This window comes from Centruroides vittatus, unplaced genomic scaffold (genome assembly GCF_030686945.1).
Source record: "Centruroides vittatus isolate TY-2023 unplaced genomic scaffold, ASM3068694v2 contig_878, whole genome shotgun sequence".
NCBI lineage: Eukaryota > Metazoa > Arthropoda > Arachnida > Scorpiones > Buthidae > Centruroides > Centruroides vittatus.
In genome coordinates this window covers 481,047-507,036 of record NW_027122570.1, presented here as the reverse complement: position 1 = coordinate 507,036, position 25,990 = coordinate 481,047, and the positions used below count along the sequence as shown (strand labels likewise).

The window sequence follows — 25,990 nt, the reverse complement described above, 5'->3', positions numbered from 1 at the left end:
TTTTTTATTTTTAAATTACATGCTAACTGAAACGTCAACGAATGAGAAACAACAAAATTATCTTTTATTCTACAGTTTTAAGCCATCTTACTTGATAATTAATCTATTAATTTATTTTTGATGTAGTAGATAATAATTTAAAAGAATAAAAATGAAACTAAATATGTATTTCGTTATAAATTTTCTTATTGAATAAATATATCTAAAGAGAGTTTCACTAACAGGAAGTGGTTTTAATTGTGTAATTAACTCTTAGAAGTTGTAATTTTGTATTATCTTGGCTATGCGCAATTGCGTAGGGAATAAAAATAAAATAATGTTTCGCCTATATTTAATCTCTTTGTTAAAATAATCTGTCAGCATGCGTTTTGGCTCATTTCTTTCGCGATTGATGCTAGTATCCAGCGGACATTAATAATAATAATGGAACGACTTTTCTCCGTTCTGCTGCTAAAGATAGTTCGAAAGCGATTTGTATATAATCTTCCAAATTTTAGATATGTAAAAAGTTAAGATATTAGACCTTAAAACCGGTCGAATGATGGGTGGAATCTAGTAAAGCCGGATTCTATTATTTACTCCAAGGAAAAAAAAATCGTTATGCTGTGGATTTTCTTGTATTGATATTGATAAGTAACTAATGGAGCAGAGTACAAGCTAGCGACGGACAAACCTTGCCATCAAATGTCATTATTTTAATGATTTACTCCAGGGAACTATTTGATTTATGATAAAAGTTGAAGATGGTAATAAGCGGCGAGTCTATAAAAAATATATACAGTATATACTTGTAGCGTAGATTGGTCATATTGGCTGTGAATATATAGTAAGGCATTAAACATTCGTTATTTAAAAATTCTTAATAAATGATCAAAGGATAGCGAAGTTACAAGATCAGAAATTGTTTCGTGAAGTTGTATTTTCTGCTTATCTCTAATAGTCCGTAATGAGAAAGTGCTTTCAGGCAATCACGATATATTCATAATTTATATAATTTGAACAATTTTTGAGAAAGTACATTTAGGTTTTTTCCTTGTCCACTTTGCTTCAATTATGTTTCAAATTTCTTTAAAACTAAAAGTAAAAATGATGTGTAACTGTGATAATTTGTTTTAAATGCAGAACTCGATATGGACCGATGATAAACATTTACAGCAAATGAACACGTAATTATTGTTCATTTTTCAGTCTGATAGCTAACTATTTATTTTTTTATTGAAAAATTGATATATTATTACTATTCTTAACGTGACCAACAAGTTGTTTCATTGCAACTTTTCTCGTGACCACTCAATAAAAAATTAAAAACTAGCCGTTGCTTACTTCCTATTATTGATTTTCTAGACAACGCCTCTTCCACTATTTGTAATGTGAAAAATATTCGATAGAATTAATTTTAAATCTCGTATAAATCATAATATATTTATTCGATGTATATTTAATAAAAATGAATAATTATTAAGAACTATTTCTAAATATTAAGGTGTTCAAAAATAATGTTTATTAATAAATTATATTAATTTATTAAGCTTATATGTCTTCCTTTATATTAAAAAAATGGGTAAACTGCCAAATTTTATGTTTAATTCTTTATAAATTCTTTTTATTTAATTCGAAAAATAATTTTTTTAATGTTCTGTTTTATTATGTTTCACTCACAATCGAGAATTAAGCACCATGTATTAGTTTATGTGTCTTTAAATTTATGAATAATAAATGTTCCAAATGTAATTGTTTACGATAAACCCCGATTTTTCTAAATTGTTAATTGTCTTGTATTTCTAGATATTATCATTATGATCTATATCAAGCTAGAGATTTGTACACGGGTATTTTTATAACGACACTGTACATGGGTTGAATAAAAGTTATATCTTAACATTGGCAGATGTCGTACGGAATATCTATAGCTTAATTTTATCTGTTATAACACATATGTTGTGATAACACGGCCATCAAAGTTAGCCTTCCTTTTTATTTTTATTTATTTTTTTGTTTCTTGTCTAAGAATTTTTTGAATTTGGGCAGATCGATAGAGAATAGTTTCAAAGAATTCTCTTAAGTAAAGAGAAAATAAACTTATCCTGAAATTTATCAAAGTAAAATTTTTAAAATAATAATTTTTATATTAAAAAAGTCCGCAGAAATTTTACCGCTTCCTATTGTCTAGTTATCAAAACAATTTTAAAATATTGCTTTACGGAAAGAAAGAAAATAAATTTCAGTTCACGATAAAGTTACCTTTCGAGATTTAAAATGTATTTTCTCGTCTCAGTAGTAACATTTTAGATTTTATCATTCAAAATTCCTATATTTTCAACAGTTTTTGAAATTTTAACTAAAATAAGCTCGGCGGATTCTGAGTAAAAAGTATCCAAAGTGATTGTTTTGATTAAAAATTCTATATTACGACATAGAATATAATTATGTACTTCATGGTTTACGCAACTGTTACAAAAAATTAAATAAACAATTAAAATTTATTTATAATTTTAACTGATTATCAGGAATGATTTTTTAACTCTTCCAAGAAATCATATATGAATTATTTTTCCTCGTGTCTTATCAATTTAGAAGGAATTTAAATGAATAAGCAAATTAACTTTTCGAATTAAAAACCATTATATATTTGTTACGTTTTAAAAAATTTAATAATAGTAAATCGTTTGCTCGCTTTAACGTATAATTAATATTTCGCAAAATTATAGATCCATTGCTCTCATATCTAACTTCAGATAAGTCTTTAATTATAGGTTTATGATATATGAATGTCTAAGAAAATGATTGATTTATTTAACATTATTAATTTGCTTCTGTTTGCTTATTGACGTTTATGTATTCAATTCTCTCATTTGTATTATTTTTTCCAATAATATCTTTAATTCTTTGTTTGATTTAAAGACTTTAAGTTGTGCATCTTTGATTTAGCGTCAATTGTTCACTTCGGAAAATAAAACACAATTTATGTCTTTTATTTTTGTTGTTACTTTATTTCCTCGTTTTGTTCATTCAAATGTCAAAGTGAAACTTATTCTGTATTATTTTGTTTACATTTATAACATTCGTTAAAGTAATCTGTTTAGTTTGCTGTTGACTTTCTCTTGTTAACGATCCTTTGGACTTTTTGGCAACTAAGAATAGTTTCGTAGCTAGCTTAAGCTTTCGTTATTCTCTTGATGATCTCATTTTTCTCGTCTACTAAATAATGTGTTATTGAAGCTAACATTTCTCTAAATTAATACTCTATTGTAGGTGAATACCAACACTAAAAGGATGACGTTAATTTATCAGTTTATATAATTCAATTAATCTGTAATAACTGGATAATAATAATAAAATATTAGAATTATTTTATGCAACAATTTTAAAGTTAAAAAATAAAAGATTTTATTTGTATTTCTAGTAGAAACACTAATAAAACGATTTTTTATTGCGCGAAATATAACTCCGCAACAAAACTTGTGTAAAATTATTTATTTTTACTGTCATTGCTTCACTAGACGAAGTTCTCTTTTCGTAGAAATAAAATCTATTTTTTATTAATCATTTACCAATTAATTTTTTTCCCTAGTCTCGATCGCTCTGTTCTCTAAACCTTAAGAGCAGAACTGAAAGTTAATCGTGTCCACGTTTCTATTTATAAATCCATTCTTAAGCAGTTATATCAAATATCAGATAACGGCAGTTCTCTCGTTTATTACATAAATATTAAATTACGTAGTCATTACTTTAATCACTCATTTGGTTATCAAAATAATAACTTATCTATTTTTGGAGTGTGGTTTATAAAATTGACTTCTCATGTTTTTTAGTACTAATTCGAAATTAAATAATAAATTCAATTATTGTATTTTCTTTTACTTGGGTAAATCAATTAGTAAATCAATAGGGTCTTCTTCTTAATTTCATCTTTGTATTATCACGTTTCATCTATCAGTCGTTTATCACATTTCATATACTTAAATTATGTTTTTTCTTAATACTCTTTAAATCTAGATTAAATTATTTGTATCTTGAATATTGTGTTAATGTGACTTACCTAAATAATTTTCTTGCTTTGTCTTAATGGTTAAAATTGTTTATTTATTTTGTATTCGCTACTTCCGAAAAACTTCTTTCCTTTCTCTCTTCTTACTATTTTCAACGTTATTAAATTTAATGAGAAATATTTATGTCATTACTTCACTTTATGCCACAAATTGGAAAAAAACTGTAATTTTATTGAATCATTTATATTTTCTTTATTTACATATTTCCTTTTTTATATATCACTTATTAAATACGTAGATGATTAGAGTATTAAACGTTGCTATTTTCAAACAAAATACTAAAAATAATAGATTAATTTGGATATGTTATTTGGGCCACATACTTATGTGATCCAAACATTTTTATTCATGTATGAAATAATAAAATTGTGTTCAAAATAGTTCAAAGAATAATTAAAAATAATACAAGAAGGCATTTTCCCAAAGATGAACAACGTTATTCAAATATAAAAGTTCGAAATATACTCTAGAATTTTTCTTGTATTTCAGAAAATACAAAAATCTATAATTAATAATTAATCGTAAGCTTATGTTTTTGAAATTTTTATATATTAGACGGGATCAAAGTATAGTTATTATAAAAGTGCTTAATGCTTTATTATTATTTGCAATCGAAATAAAAGTAAAAGGTTCAAATTCAACCGAATCTATGGTAAAAGTATCATAGTCTGTGTTTCTCGTGTTTTATTATCCTCGCTGAACAATCCGTTATCGGTCAGATTCTTTCGTAATGGATGATCTGAGGAAATTTATCGATGTAATCTATTAATAGCTAAAAGCCTCCATATAATTCCATTTCTCTTTTTTAGTAGTAAAAACTAATTTCTATGTTTATTAATATTACATGAAAATGTTTCTATATTATACTGTATATTCATATTTTGGATACAAATTCTTGTATCTTCTAAATGAGTTATACGTATTATGCAATATATACTGAACAGAGCTATGATAATTATTATCTTACATAAAACGATGTTTTATTATTTTCAACAATTCTGTATAGAATAATTGAATAGAATGCTTTTGAGAATTCGAAAATATTGAAAATCGAAATATCGCATTCGCTGAATCTGCAGTATTCAGTTACGAGGAAAAAATTTAGTAGTCCTACTTGGAATTTGAAATAAAATATAAGTCAGAGTAGAGAATGCAAAACAAATTGTCTTTAGATACAGTGTATTATATCCAAAGCATGCTGTTAGTATATCGACTGTGCATATCCGGGAGTATCCAAACCGTATAATGTCTGTAAGATACCAAGTATGAATGTAATTGGAGTAGAAAGATAATTCGCATTTAGAACAGCAAAATGGTAAAACATTAACCAGATGGATGATGAGTAAGTTTACAAGAGAACTATTTAAGTCTTAAATATATACAGAATACGGAATAAAAGCTAATTAATTATATCTTAACGACAATAAGTTTTGAATTAATTTTATAAAGCTAAGGGAAATTAGTCATAAAATTAATGAATTTATTTATTCTTGTTTAAAAATCATTTATTGTTAATTAGAGAATTTTTCTCTACAAGGTAATTTATAGTGGTGCTTTGAGTAATTGTTGTTTATCCTACAGAGCAGACAGTCATTTATTAATATTTAACATAGAGAATGGAGAAATGATAAGATGTTTAATTTCTTAGATTAAGTCTAAGTCAATCTATATTATAATCAGTTAGGAATCTTGGCATTCCAGATTTGTTGACATTTCCAGTGAATACCGAAAACATGATGAAGCACTTAGTAAGTGCGCCTGTCATGTTGCAATAGCGAGATATCGAATAATGTAACAATGAGTGAACAATTTAATACCTTCTGATCCGGAAATCATGTTTGCTTAATGCACAGAATTTCGTCTTTTCAAAAATTTAAAGTTGCTACCATTGGCAATAAAGTAGAATTTATTATACTCTTATAAAGTTTCCTAATTATTTAAAAAAATATAAATCAGTATATTAAAACTTTTATTTATATACGATAAAACGAAAGAAATAATTTAGAAATTTGAAATTCGAATTTAATAATTATTTATAAATTATATAAAATAACATTTAATCTTTTTTCCGGATACAAAAGAATATTGTATTACGAATCTGTAAAAATATACTAATGATACATTTTATTATTATATCTATTTAAAAAATATTTATTTATTTTAATTTCAAAAGTACTATTCATTTAATTGATGAATGAAAGGCAAACAGAGAAAAATAAATTCGCTTTTGTAGTATATGTTTGAAAAATAGTAATAGGCGTATTCCTTTATATCATTTAATTCATTTAACACCATTAGCATAATGATATCGAGATAATCATCGTTTGCTCTTTCAATACAAAGTAAAAGAAAAAAAATGCAAAGTTAAAATCGATAATTTAAAATTCAAAATAACAGTTTTTTTTTTCTTTTTCTGTTCGGTTTTGCAACGTAATATTGATTAAAATTCGCCATTTTTCGAGCTGTTGTTCGATTTAAAAAATAATTTTTGTGTAAACTTTTTAAAGATTCTAAAAGCGAATACTTGGTCGGACATAACCAAAAATATAAAAGAAAGAAAACAAAATCATGGAATTCAGCACTTTACTGTACGCTGAGTGGAATTCACTATTTCCGTTTCATTTTATTGCAGTCATTTAAGTTAAAGCGGGCTAATTTTTTTTGAGTGGATCACATCGCCCTTTTTAATATTAAATGATGAAATAATGTTTTAAATCTTAAAGTAGTATTTATATTTTAATTCTTGATGTATACGTTTGCAACTCACTACATATGAATAACTAGATTCTAACGTTTGGTATGAAAAATTCCAAGTTTTAATAAATAAAGTTTCGCTTTTACGTTTTTCTTCCTCTTTTCTTGAGGATCGTAAAAGGTCTCGATTTTATTAAAAGAAAAAATTTTATGATATAATTCTTAATACTATTTTCTAAAGTAAGAGACGAATGCTATTCCGCATCCATTCAACTGATTCGTGAGGTCAGCTTTTTACTTAAGCCTATCTAGAGATTGCTTCCGATTGAATTATAGCTTTATTCAATACAGAATGCTGTACAGAATAAAACTCGATTCTATTGTAATCTTGAACGGTAGACTCTGAGATAAAAAAGAGGTTTACTATTTGAATTTTTAGATTACTTAATCAGACAGTTTTTAATTAATTGCTTGCTCTTTTAGTGATAATTTTTCAGAGTTATTTTAAAAGTGATTACGATACTTCTAATAAAAAAGTTATAATGAGCCGAGGAAAAAATATAAGCTTATTGGCACCGTATTAAAGTAGCGTTAATGTGAAGAGGATAATTATTAAAACTAATTTGAATAATTAAAACACTTTAATTTGCTGATGAATACCCTAAAAGCTCTTGACCTTAATACAAAGTTAGGAAATGTTTTGCTAAAATTTTAACATTAATCAAGCATTCAATGTTCAATCAATAATCGTTATTTCCGAGGCGAAGTACAGTAAATCGAATTTTAATAAATAGAATATTGACAAGAACTTTTGTATTGTACATCAATTTATTTACAGATTTCTCCTGGAAGTAAGAAGAGTCCTATATATTAAAATTAAGAATATAATGTTGCGGATTATATATTAGTCTGACTGATAAAAAAATAATTATTTATTTATTATTTTGGCTTTCATTAATCTGTATTATGAAATTCCTTGTTAAATATTGATAAATTTTTCATTGTGCTTTATATTGTTCATTTTCGCTATAAAATATCAATTTTAAATACTTCTTTATTAAAGCCAAAGATAAAAAAAGTAATGGAAAAAGTTAATTTTGTAAAATTTTTGATAAAGCAAAGTTAATAATTTAAGATTATTTTAAATTTAAGTTAATAATTAATAATTCTGGGGTAAAATATAGTTTGTGTTGATAAAATTATTTAAAAACTATCATTTGGTATTGTAAACAATTTATAATATAATTGTAAATTACAAACAAATTTAGTGTAATTTACTGAGTAAATTAAATTCGATACTCGTAAGAATATTTTAAAAAATCTTAAATTTATTAGAAGTGATATTTATTAAAAAACGATTAATTTTTATATTGTTATTAATTAGATATTTTAATTTTAAAAACTTCTTAAAGAATAAATACAAAATACTCAGTTAAAAAAGTCTTCCAAGTGAATTGTATTTTTGCCATAGAAAACTTTCGTCGTCGGATTTTTTTATTACCAACTGTCAAAGATCCAAAAAGAAAAAACTTTGCAAACATTATTTCTCTATTTAACGTGGATTTTGGCATCCTACTTACGATGTATAAAAAATGAGTTACTATACAGGTCTAAAGTATAATTAGATAATATATATTATATTTAAAAAATAATTTACAACAAAAAATTTAACTGATTTAATTATATGATAATACAACGAAATTTTAAGACTTTTTTTTTATTAAATAGACCTGTGATGTCATTCTTAAAATGAAATATACTTAGATTTATGATCGTTCTACGTAAGTAAAACTACTATCAATTTTAGACAAAAAATTCTTGGCAAACTCCGTTTTTAAAATATTAAAAATAAACTAAAGCATCTTTTCGTATATACTGTATCTACAAAGTTTATTTTACTTTGTTTTAATCAATATTACAAATTTCCAATGTAATTCTAAATACATCATTTGAAAACTGGTCTATTAAAATTTATTTATGCTATATTTTTATAGTTACAACACTAAATTTATTAAATTAATTTTGAAAAAAAAATGTATAAACATTAATTAATATATTATTATAAGAAGCTAATTAAAGTGACACCAATTCATTAATTATCTGCTCTTTTATATTAAAATATATTTTTAAAAACTTAACTTAAGATGCGTTGTTTTTTAAAGATATTATTTACATTTTTATTTTTATATAATTTTTTCTTTCTAATTTACAAATAACTTTAAACTAAATGATTTTTTTATCTCTGTTTTCCCGTAAATTGATAGTGACAACTGCGCTCAATGTGTCAAAGAGACAGCAGTAAGAGAAAATGCGACAAAAGCAAAAACATTCATTTGGCATTCAGTGACAGTACTGGCTTTTGATGTTGTCAAAGAAATTTCCCTCAAAACGGTGTATAATTTAATAATATTTATATAAATTTTATGTTACAGAGTATTATTTACAGAGAAATATAATTTTTTCTTTTCATCGAAACGATGTAAGAATTTATAATTTTGATGATTAAAAAAAGGCAGATTTCTTTCTGTTTTCATCTTCTCGCTGCTTCTTATAACTCAAAGACCACCCGTAATGCGAGGCTGCTGTAGTGTAAGGTATACCATTAATATAAGACATTCCAAAGAAACCGAAAAGACTTGTTTGTTTTATTAATTAATCTTCGGATCAATTTATAAAATAAACAATCTTAAATGAAATCTGCTGCTGAGATAACATTAATTTAATAATAAATACTACAATGTTATTTATTAATTCACTAAAATAGATAGAATTCTGTAAAATTTCTATTATGAAATATTTATGTAATTAATTTGAGTTGAGACAATATTCATTTGTTTTCTATTCTAATTTAAATAGCAGAGAAATACTGAATGTTAATATAAAATGTAGTTCAGTATTTTACATTTAATATTTATCTGAAGAATTATTTGCGAGTCAATATATACTAATCTTTAATCGATTTTTCACTCATAAGTTTCAGATGTACGAAGATATTTAGGAGGATTATTTTCGAGTAACGAGAAACCTGTTTCGATTTTTAGTCTACTTAAAAACTGGTTGTTATTTTCAACGTGTAATCGCTAGAAGAATTTAAAATGTTTATTTATGAACTCTGTTAGAGTTGTGCTTCTATTCTATAGACCCGTAATTACATTATTTTCTTCATTTATGGTTACGTATAAGTCTATAAAAACTTGTTCAAACAGATAAATTCCGATTTTGTCAAACGTCTGTCCTTGAATTTTATTTAATGCCGTAACGTTCCAGAAAAGGTTAAGTAATTTTATTTTGTTCAAACATGGAAGTCAAAGATAAATTTCTTGGTAGACTTTATCTACTTTTCATTTGTTATTTTTGATAAAATCTTTATATAATCTGATATTAATTAAGTTTTCTTAAACCTTCTTAAAAAATTTAAGAGGATTATATCTTTTTTTTTCCCTACAAAGTTAAGTTACAAATTAGTTTAGGCTTTCACAATCTTTATATCATAAACGTTGTCTCTATGCATATAAATAATACTGAAAAATGTAGTAATTACCCTACTATGTTTTGGCCTATATCTTTTTTTTTTACTAATAATCCTGTTTAAAAATAATTTAGTGTGTAGCTATAGAAGGATTATTAATGCATTTTAATATTCGAGATAACTAAAATTACGTTAGAATATCCCGAATAAAGAAATTGATTTGCCCTAGTTAAATCCACCGAAAGGCTTCTAAAATGGCTTTTTGAAGCAATCAAGAAAAGTTTGTTTGTTCTCTAAAATGAATTCTGTGCTTGTTACATCCGGAAATATATATTCCGGAAGAAACATCCAATTTATAGTAGACTTATTGGGATAAGAAAGGTCATAGTCCTGTTAACATTTTCTACAAAAGCGTTTGTCACTCTTCTGTAACAGTTTTTGACTATGTTTGGTATGAAGGTTCCTAACGCTTTATAGAAGCAATTTTTCCTGTTTCCATAAACGTTTCGCTGGTATCTGCATGGTTTTTAATACAGTAATAAAACAGCCTTGCCGAATTTCATAAAGCTTTAGAAATTCACACTGAATAATAAAATATTTTATGAAGCTTCAAAGAAAATAATATCGATCTTCGAATAACATTAGAAAGATCTTATGTAACTTTGTAGCGTATTTTCAGATAACTTTTTTTTATATAAGTTTAATATTATTTATTGTAAATTTTGAAAGTTTTTTTTAAACCGCAAAGTCTGTTTTACATAATATATTTATAATTATTATTTTATTTGATTCTTTAAATATTTTAAAATCTAAGAACAAGTGGAATTCAATGCTTAATATAAAATGAAGCTAATATGTTTTATTTTTTTAAATTATAGCTTGTTGGAATCGATTTTCGTTGAAATTTTGTAATGCATACATTATTATTTAATATGTGACTACACTTTCAAGTTATGAAGTATCTGTACAAATATTCGAAAATTCATTTTAATAGTTAAATCTTGAACCTTTCTATAAAAATTCTGTTATATTATTAACCAATAATTAAGTTATTATTAAATTTGTTAAACTAATAAATTATTTATTACTATAAATATAAATAAAATGAAATAAATAATTAATAAAGAGGAGATAATTATATTGTTTGTATTATGAATACTATTAATAAATTTTTATCTTTTATAAATCCGTAGACGATAAGTACAAACGTATATATTACATTTTACTTACTTAACTACAAATCTAATTTAAGTAGTAAATAATATTTAAATAAGATAAAAATATGACTTAATAGTTTTTATAATAAAGAATATAATTTAACAAACAATAGAATTAATTGTAAAATAAATAAAACTATACACCAAAAAAGACAATTCGAGGTAAACTTTTACTTTAAGTCTTAAATTATATGTAATTACCTTCATAAGTAATTGGAATATTGTTATTTAGGTAAATTCAATCTCTAAATAATTTTTAATTATTCAACACAAAGCTTAGTTTGATTCTTGTTTTATTCAAAATTAAAGTGGCAAACTTTTCATTTTATATTTAATTAATTCACAATTTAAATTCATTTCAACATAAATTCAATTATATAATTTACTCACATCTCTAGACGCTGTATAAACATCTCTTTCCAAATTTGTTTATTAAAGGCATTTTCTTGGAAATGTCCTCACTGTGCAATCGAACTAAGACAGTTTTTGATAAAATTTCTTTATTTTACGTTTAATTTGACGACTGTTTTTTTAAATTAAACTTTGGCATATTTTTACAATAACTAATTCATGCATAATAATAATTATTTCAAAAGAAAAAACAACTTATTTGTTTGATAGTTACAACACGTTTGTGAAAGAAAATATATCAAATAAATACAATAAATAAATGGTTTGTGTTGAAAATGACAATATTTTTATTATTTGATATCCTATAGTTTTTAAGTTAGAAAATTTTTCGGGTCGAGAATGTCTTGCTGCAAAAATTATGTAAATTTCGTGTTAAATTGTAGAAGAGATTCATAATTTAATTTTTATTAAATAAGTTACATCCAATACAGTATATAAGCCTATTCAAAGCTATATTCTGCTTATATTTACGTTGGAATATAATGCTAAAATTTTAAACTTTCTAATTTATTATTTACTGTCTCTAATAAAGTTTTAACCTTATTGTTTCAGAAATAATTTTTCAGCATGTTAAATGAATTGTGTTATGTTTTAGTTTTTAAAATTACTTTATATAATTTCTGTTTCCATTAAAATCTTATGAGAAAACTATTAAAATTTTGATATTAATTAGAAATAAATCAAAATATATTTATAAAAGATCGTGAATTCGGCGCAGTTCGCTTAAATTATTGTACTGGAAGAGGAAACCGCAATTATCGAACTTCGTAATTATTGCAATAGTTTCTCTAGCGTGATTATGGCTTAAAAGTTAAAATAATTATAATTTAATAATATATTTTTTACAGTATCTTGTACTTTGTGAAATATTCTGATTGCAAAAATTTATTCGAGTAGAAGAAAGAAGAAACTTACGATTATCTAATTAGTAGAGTTTCAGAACTATAATTTTCAATCTGTAATAAAATTGATTAGAAATCAGACAAGCTTGAAATTAGATTTATATGATTAAATGATATAAATTAAATTTTAAATCCATCTGTAAATAAAGTGAGCCCAAGATGATTATAATTATAGCAATATTTAAGATCAAAAGTAATAAAGTAATATTCACTTTTATCTTGTCTAGAAGATAAGGTAACACGATACAATTTACCCCGAAAGCTTTAAATCACAAAATTATTTTGCATTAATTAGTTCATTTTAATTCCAAGATGTAGAATTGAATTCATCAGCTCTCTACCTATTCAGGTAAATAATATCTGCGAGTGTAAATTTTTATGTAATTAAATTTTAGATTGCGAATCAAAGGACAATTTTCAATTACGAGAATAATGAAATTTCCTGGAATCGTTGTAATGTATTATTATTTAAAAGTAATAACAACTCTTGTTAAGATATTCAGTTACCAATTCCTCATAAGACACATTTCTCTCAGAGTCCTTCCTATTTTACATTCTGTTATTGTTTCTTTATTGTCTGAATTTCCATACTAATTTATTTTTTGAATTATTAACTATTGAATTTTCTAATTTGTATCTGTATATTAAATTTCATTAGCTCGTTTATCTCTAGATAATTCACTTTTATCGAATTAGATGCAAGTGTTTTTCTTCCTATTTATATGTAGAATTTAATGATGTTAAAGCTTTTAAAAGCCGCGAGCCTCGTTGTTGTTGTTTTAAGCTTTTATTTTTGACTTTTAAGTACTTAGTTTACGTATAAAAATAAAAGGAATTAAATGCTAAAATTGTTATTACTAAAGACAAGGATGGCTTTATATTATATTTAAATTTGAATTACGCAGCGCGATAATTTATATTCTTAGGAGCTGATATTTTTATTGGAAAAATTGACGACCACCTTTTGATGAATGACGTTCTTTCTGCTCAGACCGTAGGTTGCGATGGTGTTGTGGGATCAGGCAAGAAATTCGATCAGTGTGGCGTTTGCGGAGGTGATAACAGTACTTGCAGGATCGTATCTGGCTTATACACGAGACCCACTTTGCCAGTTGGTTATAACTTAATTGCCAAAATACCATCTGGAGCCTGTAATGTTAATATTACAGAACTGAAAAAAAGTAATAATTACTTAGGTAAGTATTTACAATAATTAACATATATTCTAATGTCTTATGGGTTCTGTTGTGGTTGATCGTTTTTAAAATAGTAGCGGATTCGAATAATAATCCAATAATAACTTTATCAACAGCTTTATATATTCGCTATTGAAAAGTTACTTTGTTTTAGCACAAATATATGAAGTTATCTAACATAGGCCTATTTTATATTTATCAAGTAAATTATGCAAATACAGTAGATCCTAGGATTCCTTTCTTTTAGGACAAAAACAATTTCTGTCCTAAAAGAAAGATTTATAACCTTTTTTTTTATTCGCGAATAGAACACGCTAAAAGATGAGTCAACGAATATAAATTATTCAGTATATATTACAAAAACATTCTGTACGTTGTAAATCCGTTATTAATATGTATTTTTAAAACACATTATTCGATTTAACGGACTTTCGACAATAGCGGACATTCTTTTTCCCCAATCAGCCCGCTAAATCAACGGCCTACTGTATAAAAGATTTGTACAGATTTAATATATTGAACTAATAAGATTATAATGGGCGATATTGTGATTTATTTCCGACGAAATTCGAAAGGAATGCAAAAAAATTGATTTAATTAAAATCGGTAGGAATCGTTTTAGCAATTATCTTCGGTGATTAATTTATTAAACACTTTTTTTATTACGTTCATTTAGTTAGAGTTTTTCTTTTATATTTCAGCGCTACGAACTGCCAGCGGAAATTACATCATTAACGGAAACTGGGCAATAAAATGGTCCGGGAATTACGAAGCCGTCGGAACAACTTTCACATACATCCGCCACGATTCTCAAAACAATCAATTAGGCGAATCAATCACTGCCAAAGGACCTACTAACGAGGAGATCGATCTTCTGGTAGGTACAGAGACAGTTAAATGAGCGCATTTCCTTTTTAAGACCTAATAAAATCCGCCGAAGAAGCACATCGTCTCTCTTACGGACTTCCGTCGTTCGCATGCTCATATCTAATTAGTTTAGTAATTAGTTTTTATACCTCGTTTGAACTTCTGTTCGCAGTAATTATAATCCGCATATATTAAATTATTATATTAATTTTTTCTTCTTCTCTATCTTATTGAAATCTAGAACCGTGTTACAAAATACTATTTATTTTTTAGATATTTCTCGTGTAATTTTGAATTGCAAATACATTTACAGTTTATAAAGCATATTTATGTATAATTAAAAATTTAATATGATATAATGAAACAAGTTATGTGCGGAACATATATAAACAGTTTAAATTGGTTAAGATAATTCAATATAATATTATATAAAAGTATAACGCAATTTTTAGAATATTTATCCAAGCATTTCAATCATTCATGTTGAATTAATATCAATAATAGAAAATTATTCGCAATTAAAATTTTATATAAAAATATGTATTAAGTCTTGCTATATTTGTTTAATTTTTCGTAATTAAATCAGCAGTTTACGGATAATTAAACTTTAATTGATTAATTGACAACGATAACAATTTAATTAATCAAAATTATATTTTTAGCTAATATCCTTTAATTACATACAGAAAAAAATATCGATACCAATATATGCTTTATCTATATTACAGAAATTACCACAGATAATATATTTATATTATTATAGTTGCTAAAAGGCAATCTCAATTCAAATGATGTAGCGACTCACGTTCATCAATCAATTGAAGCTTAATTAGACGTAAAGAAGTGGTTTAATTATAGTAAGACCGATGGAAACAAAAATCTCTTTAAAAAATTCTGCTTCAAACTGTAATTTTATACAAGAATTATTTATTGAACTTTCGGAATTAAAATATTTGCAATAAAATGAAACTGCTTTGTTACTAACGATATTATGTAAAAAAAATAAGAGAAGTAAATTAATTCATTTTACAATATATTATTTATAGAAAATTTCGGCATTATACCATTATTTTTCTATTTAACGTAACAATAAATGAATTTAAAATGCACCAGGAGACAAATTTCTTAATATATAATATATTAATGATGGCTATTTTTAATCATTCTTTATTAAGTAGTATATTCAAAAGCAGGAAGCATAAATTAATGATGTTAAACAGAATTAAATATTTTTGCTCGTAATTTAAAACATGTTTTAAGTACCTCGCTAGGAATTCTTTATGTAAATTTTAACAATAAATTTTCTCGGATTATAACTAAACAAGAAAACTTTATAAAATATTTTCTCAGTTCTTTTACTTTCAAAACTTAAATAATCGCGATAACAACCGAATTATCTCAGACTATGAGAAATTGTCAAATTAATTACTGTACATTCGACTAGATATTCTCATTTTATAGTAAAATAAGAATCGTTCGTTTTCTTCTTTTATTTATTTATTTATCTTATTTAAAAGAATTGTACAATTTAAACAAGAAAATAACTTGTAAAAAATGTTTACAGAATCTCTTTTATCTTCCTTAATAAGTAGGATTTACTGAAGAAATGTGTCTATTCCATTTCCAGTGGGTACACGTATTGAATTATTCATGAACCGTTTTGTAACTCATCAATTTTACTCCTATTTATTTTCTTAAGTTGTAAAATGCAATAAATAGCATATTTTAATATGGTTTTTTTAACATGGTTATATACTTTTAAGGTCTTTATTCTTATTATTTTAATTATAAATTTATAAATTTCATTTTTATAATTTTATATCCACGAAATTTATACAATACAGCATAAAATTATAAAAAATGTTTTACTTACAGCTAAGCTAATTAATACACAAGTTATAGCTTAAGTAATATAATTTTATCACTGTTATTTCAAATTTAATTTTGATGAAATGTTTTTACCGTTTCCAAAATCAGCGGTAAAATAATGTTAACAGCTCAATTTTAAATTTTCCTTTAATACTAGGAATTCTTTTGTTTGATTTAATTTAAAATTCGTTTAAATTCTGACTTTTAATTAATAAAAGTGTGAATTTATTATTTCAGATAATTTATCAGCAGCCTAATTCGGGAATAAAATATGAATATTCTTTACCAATACAAGAACGATCTATGAAATTTCCCGATAACAATTTTCAACTTGCCTTTCGTGATGGTCCTCAAACTTCGCCTCGTCGTAATTATAAAGATATATTAACAAATCCTAAAAATCATCGGCCCGATCCCATTAATTCCATTTTAGACAATAACCAAGTTGTTGATCCCACTTATAGAAATAAGATAAAAATTCCTCACCCCATTAATACCATTGATAGAAATTATCGTAGATTCGAATCGAAAAATACTTATCGATGGAAATTAGCGGGATTATCCGAATGTACCCAATCTTGTGGGGGAGGTAAGTTAATATTTTGAATATTTTTAAAGTAATAAAACATTAATAAAACAGTTTAAAAACGTAAAAATATTTTATATGTGTGTCCACAATTATAAACTTTTATTTACTTTTTTAAATTTAGTTTTTCCTGCATTAAAAAAAGAACTCGAATTTCTGATATTTAATCATTTTACTCGTCAAATTAACTTTAACATTAGATTTACACGTAAGTTCTACATGAATTAACGATCATTGGAAACTGAGATTATGTGAATTCAGTCTCCAAAGATCTACTCCCTTTCTTTATACAGAGAGATCCATTTTTAGAATTTCAAATTGAAAGATGTGAGACTGACAGCAGTCGATGAATATAACTCGTGAAAAAGTATCTAGTTGATGTTCAAAAAGTATACGATTAATCTTTTAAAAAGTTCACTTAATCATCGCGATAAGATTATAATTGCTAGAAATTTGATATATACATATATATAAGTTATAGTGATATATTATATATCAAATCTTGGCCTTTTATTTTATTAAAAAAATATTTTAAATAAAAATTATTTAAATAAATAAAAAAATAAGAAACTTCCTCAGATTTTTTCCGAAAATTGCAATGAAAACCGTCAATTAAACATCAATATCGTGTTCCTTTTATGTAAAATTTATTGTTTTTAAACATATATGTTTAGTGTATTAAACATTAACAGGATATCCCGAAAATAAATATAAATATTTATTTGGTAGGTCAAATTTACTAATATAATATCCTGTTTTTATTATTTTTTAATTTTATTTTTATAAATTTAAATATTTACATAATTCTATAAAATGCGTAATTATTTAAGATTACAATTGTCATTTAATAAAACACGTGAAAAATATATTTAAAGTGAAACCTGTGTTTGTTTAAATGACGTTATAGTATAATTATTTGTTTATTTAGTTAGTCGAACAATCGAATAATTTATAAGTTCGACTCATAAAGTAAACGGTTATTCTATAATATAAAAGTATATTTTAATGTATTAGTACGTATTAATGATATAATAATTATACATATCTATCGAAGTAGGCTTTCTGTTAATAAAATACAGTATCAAGTAAAGTGTTTGAAAATGAAATACGGTATTTAAAATAAGCCACATTCAAAAATACTATATTTGCAATGTTATGGATAGAAACTTGTTTTATATTACTTAAATCTATAGTTTTCTTATATTTTCTTCAATATAGTCCGTTGTAAAAATTATCATTAGAAATTTCACTACATTCTTTTGCAATTTTATTTAAAGATAAATACTCAAAATTACATGTATAGCATAATGTAATTACTGTATGTGCCTGAAATATGCCATCTCACGCCCTTGTTTCACAAACGGTATCTGATACATTCTTGCTTTGGCGTGATCTTTACATCTTTCTCGTTCTTAAACATATCAAATACTTCTGATTTCTTCTTAAGCAGAACTGTCTTTCTTGCGTTTTTTTCAATCTACCTCTAGATGTTTTGTTCTTCCATTCCACATAGTGGACAGGCATCTCTCGATCTGCTCCAATTCTCTTTAAGCAGCAATTGTGATTTTGGGTCTCACTCTAGATTGGTCTTTTCTTCTAGAATAGTCTATATTAACATAATCATTAAATAAGGAGGCTTAATTTCTTACTTTTAGTAAGAAGTTAAGCCTCCTTGTGTGTTAATGAATGTGTAAATATAATTTATTTACACATAATCATTAGAAATTGAAATACAAGAGATTCGTCAATTTATAAAAATGGGAAACGAACATCTCAAATATTAAATTACTATAATTTTAGATTGTCCGCGGTCAGGAACCGATCCTGATTATAGGTAACCTAGAATTGTAGAATATTATGAGAAAAACTGAGTAAATATGCCATAAAGCGAACTTCGAGTCAATTCCAGATATTACAAGGATGTGTCCGCGATTGTCCCAGATTGTCATGTTTGATTCTAATCAGTTTTTGGAAAGAGACGGGCTACCCTATCTGTATTTTGATATAAGGTAAATAAACAGCACAAATGTAGAAAATAGCATTATCTACATTTGTGCTGTATCACATTAAGATTTTAGAGATATTTATGAATAGCTGTAAAATCTTAATGTGATACTTGTAATAAACACTTAACTGAAAAAGTAAAATCTTTCAGAAACAACGAGTTTTCAGCTGCAAGAAACATAGACGAAAACGCGCGAACATGACATGTCATTATTACGAGGCTGATAGGAATTATGACACAACATGATAGTGTTGCCAACCGTTTAATTTTTACAATATTTCATTTTTGGCTTTTTCTCGTGCTTGAATTGACCCAGTCTCTCGTATATGTTATGAAATTTTCAATTATATTTAAAAATGCTAATATACCAATGTAAGAAATGTGAATTTAAAATAGGAAACTAGTTGGGCTGCAAATTTGAAAAATTTGTTGACCCATAAATTCTCACTGTCGTCCGTCCGTCCGTCTGTCCTTCCTTAGTCTCGAGAACGGAGTTAGATACATGAAAATCAAAACCAGATATGAAAAGCTTATAGATAGGAAGCCCCAATTAACTATATATGATCTTCTGATACAAACCGAAAGTCACGTTATTTCAATTTAAAAATTTTCCCTCCAAAGGTGTTAGATGGATGACCGACCCGACTCTATTGTTAAAGGAAAAGTATGATGTACAGGGGCAAGATACTAAATTAGTAATTTGAGGAGGAGAACATATATTTTCAATGAAATAAATTTAAAATATGATTAAAAGTTGCAGTCCGCTATTGTGACTATGTCACAATAAATAATTTCTCGTTTAATCTTAGTTACATTTATTCAACTAAATTTATTGATTAAAATTTATTCTAATCTGAAATAAGCTTCTTAACGAAGACGATTGCTTTTTTGATTAATCTTCTATAAACTGTCTTCAGAATTATACCTGATAAACAAAAATTATATCGATTTTTTAATATAGCCTATATATTAAGAAATCGATACAGTTTTTGTAAATATGTATTTATGTAAATTTTTTACAAATGTATATATATACATACCATTTTACATTTACATTATTTACATCGTTGGATGGAGCATAACAAAAACTTTTTCAACTCTGTCATACATATAATATAACAAAGAAACAAAAAACACAAAAAATCTAAGTCAGACTGCTAATCAAACGAATACAGCAACGTAACTTTCCCGACAAGGATTTTAAAATTGTGTGGCACCCATATGTTATATTTTATTTAAAAACTTTTTATATTATTAATTATTAAACAATGGCAAAAAGCTTAATTTTGAAGATAGCGACGAGTTTTATTTAAAAAGAAATTGTAAATGCTCATGACGAGTAAAATCTTCATTAAGAATGATCTCTTTCTATCTTCCACCCCTTCGACCTTTAACCACGAAAATTTAATAGCATCAATCCCTTAATAACTAAATATTCCTGCAAAATTTCAGAACTTTTTGACAAAAGGCACAGGAATTATTAAGCTTCAAAGTGAGTGAATAAAATCGTACCACATTCACAGAAAAATCCCTGAATTTTTTCTTCATTTCTCGAAATTTCCGCTGAGCCCAAAACTAAAAAATCTTGAGTGTGTCCCCAGTTATATGTAACAGCAGGAAAAATAAATTCCAAGACACCATAATATAATAGGTTAATTTAAAATGCTAGTAAATAAATGATTAGTCGGATAAATTTTTAGATTAAATATATAAATCTTAGCTATAAATTTATTTTAAAAGTTTATATTTATTTAAGGTGTATTTAATTTTTAAAAATCTTGGAATCTTTTACCAACCTGGTAGACGTTTTTATTTTATGAAGTCGTTCAAGATTTTATTTTTCGTTCTCGAAGAATGCTTTTGTCGGGTCTCTTTAACTCTTTATTTGCGAAAGTCTGGTTAGATGAGAGGGGGAAAAAAAGAAAAAAATCGTTCAATTGATCAGGACAGGACACGGCCGTTGGGATTAAAGCTGGTCTCAGCTAATTTATCTTCACAATATATAAGTTTTAAAATGAAAATAATTTTTCCCTTGTAATAACTTTCGAACCAAAATTAATTTGAATAGTTGCTATCGATTTTTCTTCTTTTATTCGCATTTAATATTACAATACAAGAAATTTGTTTACTAAATTAAATTACAGACTGAGAAATCGATCTTTTGCTTGTTAAATTAACTCATTTTTTATATATTTAATTTCAGAAAGCTGTTAATAATGTGAAGTATTTAGTTTTATATAATGCTTAATGAAAATCTCTCTTAAAATTTAATGTATAAAAGCTGATCGAATCTATATTTTAAATTCTTTAATTGTAATCCTTAAAAGAGAAAAGTTTAAATTAATGATAAATATAAAATATATTTTTTTTTGTTTACTTTGCATTTCATTTGAAAATTGTGCAGGTACTCAGCGAACAATAGTGTCTTGTGTGAAGCAAAACACGTTGAGTGTGGTACTCGATGATCATTGCGAATCAGGGGATAAGCCAGAAATTCAAATAGTTCGTTGCAATACTCAACCGTGCCCAGCTGTGTGAGTATAAAGATGTCATACTGTCACTCTCATTTCAATTTCATTAGCTCTTACATTACAATTCTTGTTTCGAATGCTTCCAACTTGTTTTTTTATAGATGGGTGCCCGGAGAATGGGAAAGTTGCAGCGCTACATGCGGAGAAGGAATCCAACGAAGAAAACTATTATGTAAACAAGAAGTATCGCCAACGTTGAATATTAATGTAGCAGAAGGAGCTTGTCACGGTCAGGAGAGATTACCATCCGTTAGAAAGTGTTTTATTAAACCATGTGTTCATTGGAAAATTGGCGAATGGGGAAGAGTAAGTGCATTTATAAATATTAAAACACAATAGAAACTGGATGTTATACATAAATCCTAAAAAAAAAACGGATTTAATCTTTTTTCATTATGCGATAAATTTTTCTTAACGCTTCAATTTCTATATTTTATGATGCGTTCGAAGTAAAAACGAAGCTATTTAAAAGTAATAAAATATTGCATAAAAGAATAACCGTAAAAAATTAAATGAACTTACTATTATTTAAATAACAAGTTCAGTTATTATTAAAATACAAATTTAGTAATGCTAACACATATGTTTATCGAAATAATTCCATCGTAACGAGATATAAGATTATTTGGAAACTACAAAGTAAATCCACAGCAAAAGGTTATGTGATATTTTTAGCCAATCATATTGTGGACATATTGGATTTTTGTATTATATCGTATCGAAATCCTAAATATCGACGTTTATTTCAGTGTTCAGCAGAATGCGGGAAAGGAATGAGAAAAAGGGAAGTTACTTGCGTAACCGATGATGAGAGAGTAACGTTGGAAAATGAATGTACAGAACTTAAACCAGAAACTGAAGAGATGTGTGACATGGGACCTTGCATAAACACTTGGTTTTTCTCAGAATGGACGCAGAAGGTTTGCCATTTCAATGATTTCTTTCAATTAAGAACATGACGATTCGTTTGTTAAAAATATAAGATTTTAAAACTCTTCCTAACCTTTCCTACCAATTAACATATGCAGTCGATATACTTTTATAATAGAATTTTATTAGTTTCTTTTATTTAAAACATTATTTTAAGCGAGGAATTTTAACTCATAAAATGAACAAATATAAAAAATTACTTTATTTCATTTCTAGTCGCATTATTTGTAACTTTGTTCTGTATTCAGAAGAGAGAACGTTTGAATATTATAAGAGTGCAATTGGATTGTTTTCAGTGCTCGGTGGAATGTGGAAAAGGCCACTTATTCAGGAAAGTAATTTGTCTTCATGGAAGTGGAAAATCAACCGCAGATGGAGCATGTGATTTAACTAATCGTCCGGAATCTCAGAAATCTTGTATTAACGAGAAAGGTTGTGGAGGAAAATGGTTTGTCGGCCCTTGGAGTCAGGTAATAAACTCAAATACTCTTCAATCGAAATTTTTCGTTTCCGTTTTTTTATTTTTAGATATTTGTGAATAAATAATTTGAATTTAATAATAAATTCGTTAAAAATATTTTAAAACTTTTTATACAGTTTAATACAATTATCTATTATAGAATAAAATAATATAGAATATATTATTTTATTATATAATATATATATATTCTACAACTAGATATTCTTTATTTTATTAAGGAAAATTAATAGCTAAATATATAAATTAAATTAATTAATAAGAAAATCTATATCTTTAAATATTCATATGTAAGAATATGTTAAATATAAAGTTCCAAAATGTAAAATCTCAATTAATAATTTAATAAAAACTAATTACATGTCATTCTTTTCAAAATTGTAATAATAACATGAAACAAAAGTAATTTTGATTTAAAAGATAAATGTGAGCGTGCATTAATTAGGTCATTAACCATTATAATTCCTTGCTACATCGTAATTAAACAGATTTATAAATTCATGAATGTGTAAATATGAAAATTGGATACGCAATATATTTCTTATCTGTAATAAAAGGATTAAGCACCCATTCATTTGATTGGATGGAGATTCTTTACACATTGATAAGCAATAAATTTTCTTGCTTGTTTGCGAGCCAAGCCTCGAAGATTGCGAGCGAAGGACACAAAATGTGGTTTAAATAATTATTTTTGGGCTCTTACAGACGGATAATGTTCTTTATTTTAAGACAGATAAACTTTGTTTTATAACTTAAGAACAGTTATTTATATTTTTATTTGCATTCATTTTCGTTGCAACTTGATGCCACATCGTGGTCAATATCACCCGATGTGGCTGCTTAATGCCACGTCGTGTCACTTCGTATATAGGCTTTGTTTTATGAACCATCTGTAAGAGGGAACATTGTCACGTCAACAAAAGCGTAATTTCCTGGACTGATATTCGGGTGATATTGACTCTAGGATCAGATAAAGTTCTGCAGATTGCAGAGACAATGACTTTTATAGTAACAGATGAATATGACAGTGTTTTTTTTTATGAATGATCATAAAAAAACACAACTTAGAAAATATTTATCAATGATGAATTCTAATGCCATTTATAAATGTGAAAATACATCAAAACGAAGAAGAAAAAGAACGAACGAAAATAAAATAAACGAATCGGTAGTTACTTGTAGTACCAGATGTAATTATCGGCTACAGTTCTCTTCCTATGATAAACTTTGTACTTTGCTCTATTTATCAGAGGAAGTTTTGGTATTATCTGACAGAGCATTGAGAAATTCGAAAGATAAATATTTCAAAATTTTGAACAAAATATATTAATAATTTATATTTTCGCTTAAAATCTTAATAATTACAATACTCTATCTCTATGTACTGTATAGTACAATTAAAAATTATACCAAATTATGGAAAGTTGTACAAAATAATTATGACTTTAGATAATTCTGGAAGAAGGTAGTATACGATCAAACTTAATCTAAGTTTTTATCATTTTTATACAGATTAACACACTTGATTGGCCAAAATGATACAGTAAATTTGGAAAATTCAAAAATTATTTAACATAATTATTTCAATAAATGGTTAATGTTACCCTTGGTGCCAAGATGGCTGCTCGTCTCTGATTCCAGCAAGGAAACAGTGGAACGCACGTTCTAACCTAACTTAACCTATTCTAATAAATTACCATAATTATTAGCAACCAAATTATTAGAATAGGTTAGGTTAGGTTAGAACGTGAGTCCCACTGTTTCCTTGCTGGAATCAGAGACGAGCCGCCATCTTGGCACCAAGGGTAACATTAACCCAATAAATTAAACAGCCAAATTTGCACAAGTAATAATAAATTAAAATAATTTATTCTGTTAAGATATAAAAACTAAGTTTGTTCATAAAGCGAGGAAAAAAATCCCTGTCAGAATATATAACAAAAAGTATGACTTTTCTAACATTTTGAAGCTTTACATAGATATATTTTTTAATATAGGATAACCTTTAAATCATTTTCTGTTTGATAGATAAAGTTTTGATATTTTAATATATAAGTATAGTCAGACGTAGAGATTTCTGAACTTCATATCGCTATTGTAACATTGAATTGATTTTGGAATATAGAGCTTACACATCCAACCGATAAATCAATGCTAGTATTTCAGGCTCATAAAATGCTAAATGCAGTATTTCCTTCTAGATACAACTTTATCTGTAAATATATATTTTGAAACTTCTTTCAAAATATAAAACTTTTGTCTGACTAAAAAATTTTTACAGCGGTCTTACATATTTTACAAACTTTTGGATTAATTCAAGCACAATAAATATGTGCTTACATTCAACAGTTTTGAATTTTAAATAGCTTAAGAAGAAAATTAATTTAATCAAGCGAGATTTTACTTTTTAAATGTTAAAATTTAGAAAATCAAAAATAAATTTTCTATATTCCTGTATTAATTTAATGAAAGTTTTTAAGTGGAAAACATTTGAAATTCAATTTATATGTTTTTATTTGAACTAAAATCTGATATTTCAGGCTATCAAAATACAGAATTTTTAGTTTGATGATAGATTTTTTTGTAAACTAAAATGATAATCCATTTTACAATTCTTCAAGACTATTTTTTATGAAGTTCGGCAATATTTCATTTCGTTTCCATAAATCTTGTCATTAAATTCGCATTCACTTAAATCAATACGGTTTCAGATCAAAAATCTATTTATTAACGATGATCTATAGACTTATAAGACATTACATGCATTCTGTAAATACAAAATTTTA

The 25,990-nt window shown here is 25.9% G+C and overlaps 2 protein-coding genes across 4 annotated transcripts in view; one reads left to right on the top strand and one right to left on the bottom strand.

Annotated features, from left to right (window-relative positions):
- LOC136983196 (coiled-coil domain-containing protein 112-like) overlaps positions 1 to 25,990 on the bottom strand; it is a 372,297-nt gene that overhangs the window by 104,776 nt on the left and 241,531 nt on the right. The gene's annotated exons all lie outside the window — the stretch shown is intronic.
- Positions 1 to 25,990, top strand: part of LOC136983193 (thrombospondin type-1 domain-containing protein 4-like) — a 141,458-nt gene that overhangs the window by 70,274 nt on the left and 45,194 nt on the right. For all 3 annotated transcript variants that reach the window (XM_067279858.1, XM_067279859.1, XM_067279860.1), the window contains exons 8-14: positions 13,734 to 13,938; positions 14,640 to 14,815; positions 16,912 to 17,263; positions 21,670 to 21,799; positions 21,898 to 22,102; positions 22,546 to 22,716; positions 23,023 to 23,196. In XM_067279858.1, coding sequence (XP_067135959.1) covers positions 13,734 to 13,938; positions 14,640 to 14,815; positions 16,912 to 17,263; positions 21,670 to 21,799; positions 21,898 to 22,102; positions 22,546 to 22,716; positions 23,023 to 23,196 — 1,413 coding nt within the window. The remainder of the gene's footprint in view (positions 1 to 13,733; positions 13,939 to 14,639; positions 14,816 to 16,911; positions 17,264 to 21,669; positions 21,800 to 21,897; positions 22,103 to 22,545; positions 22,717 to 23,022; positions 23,197 to 25,990) is intronic.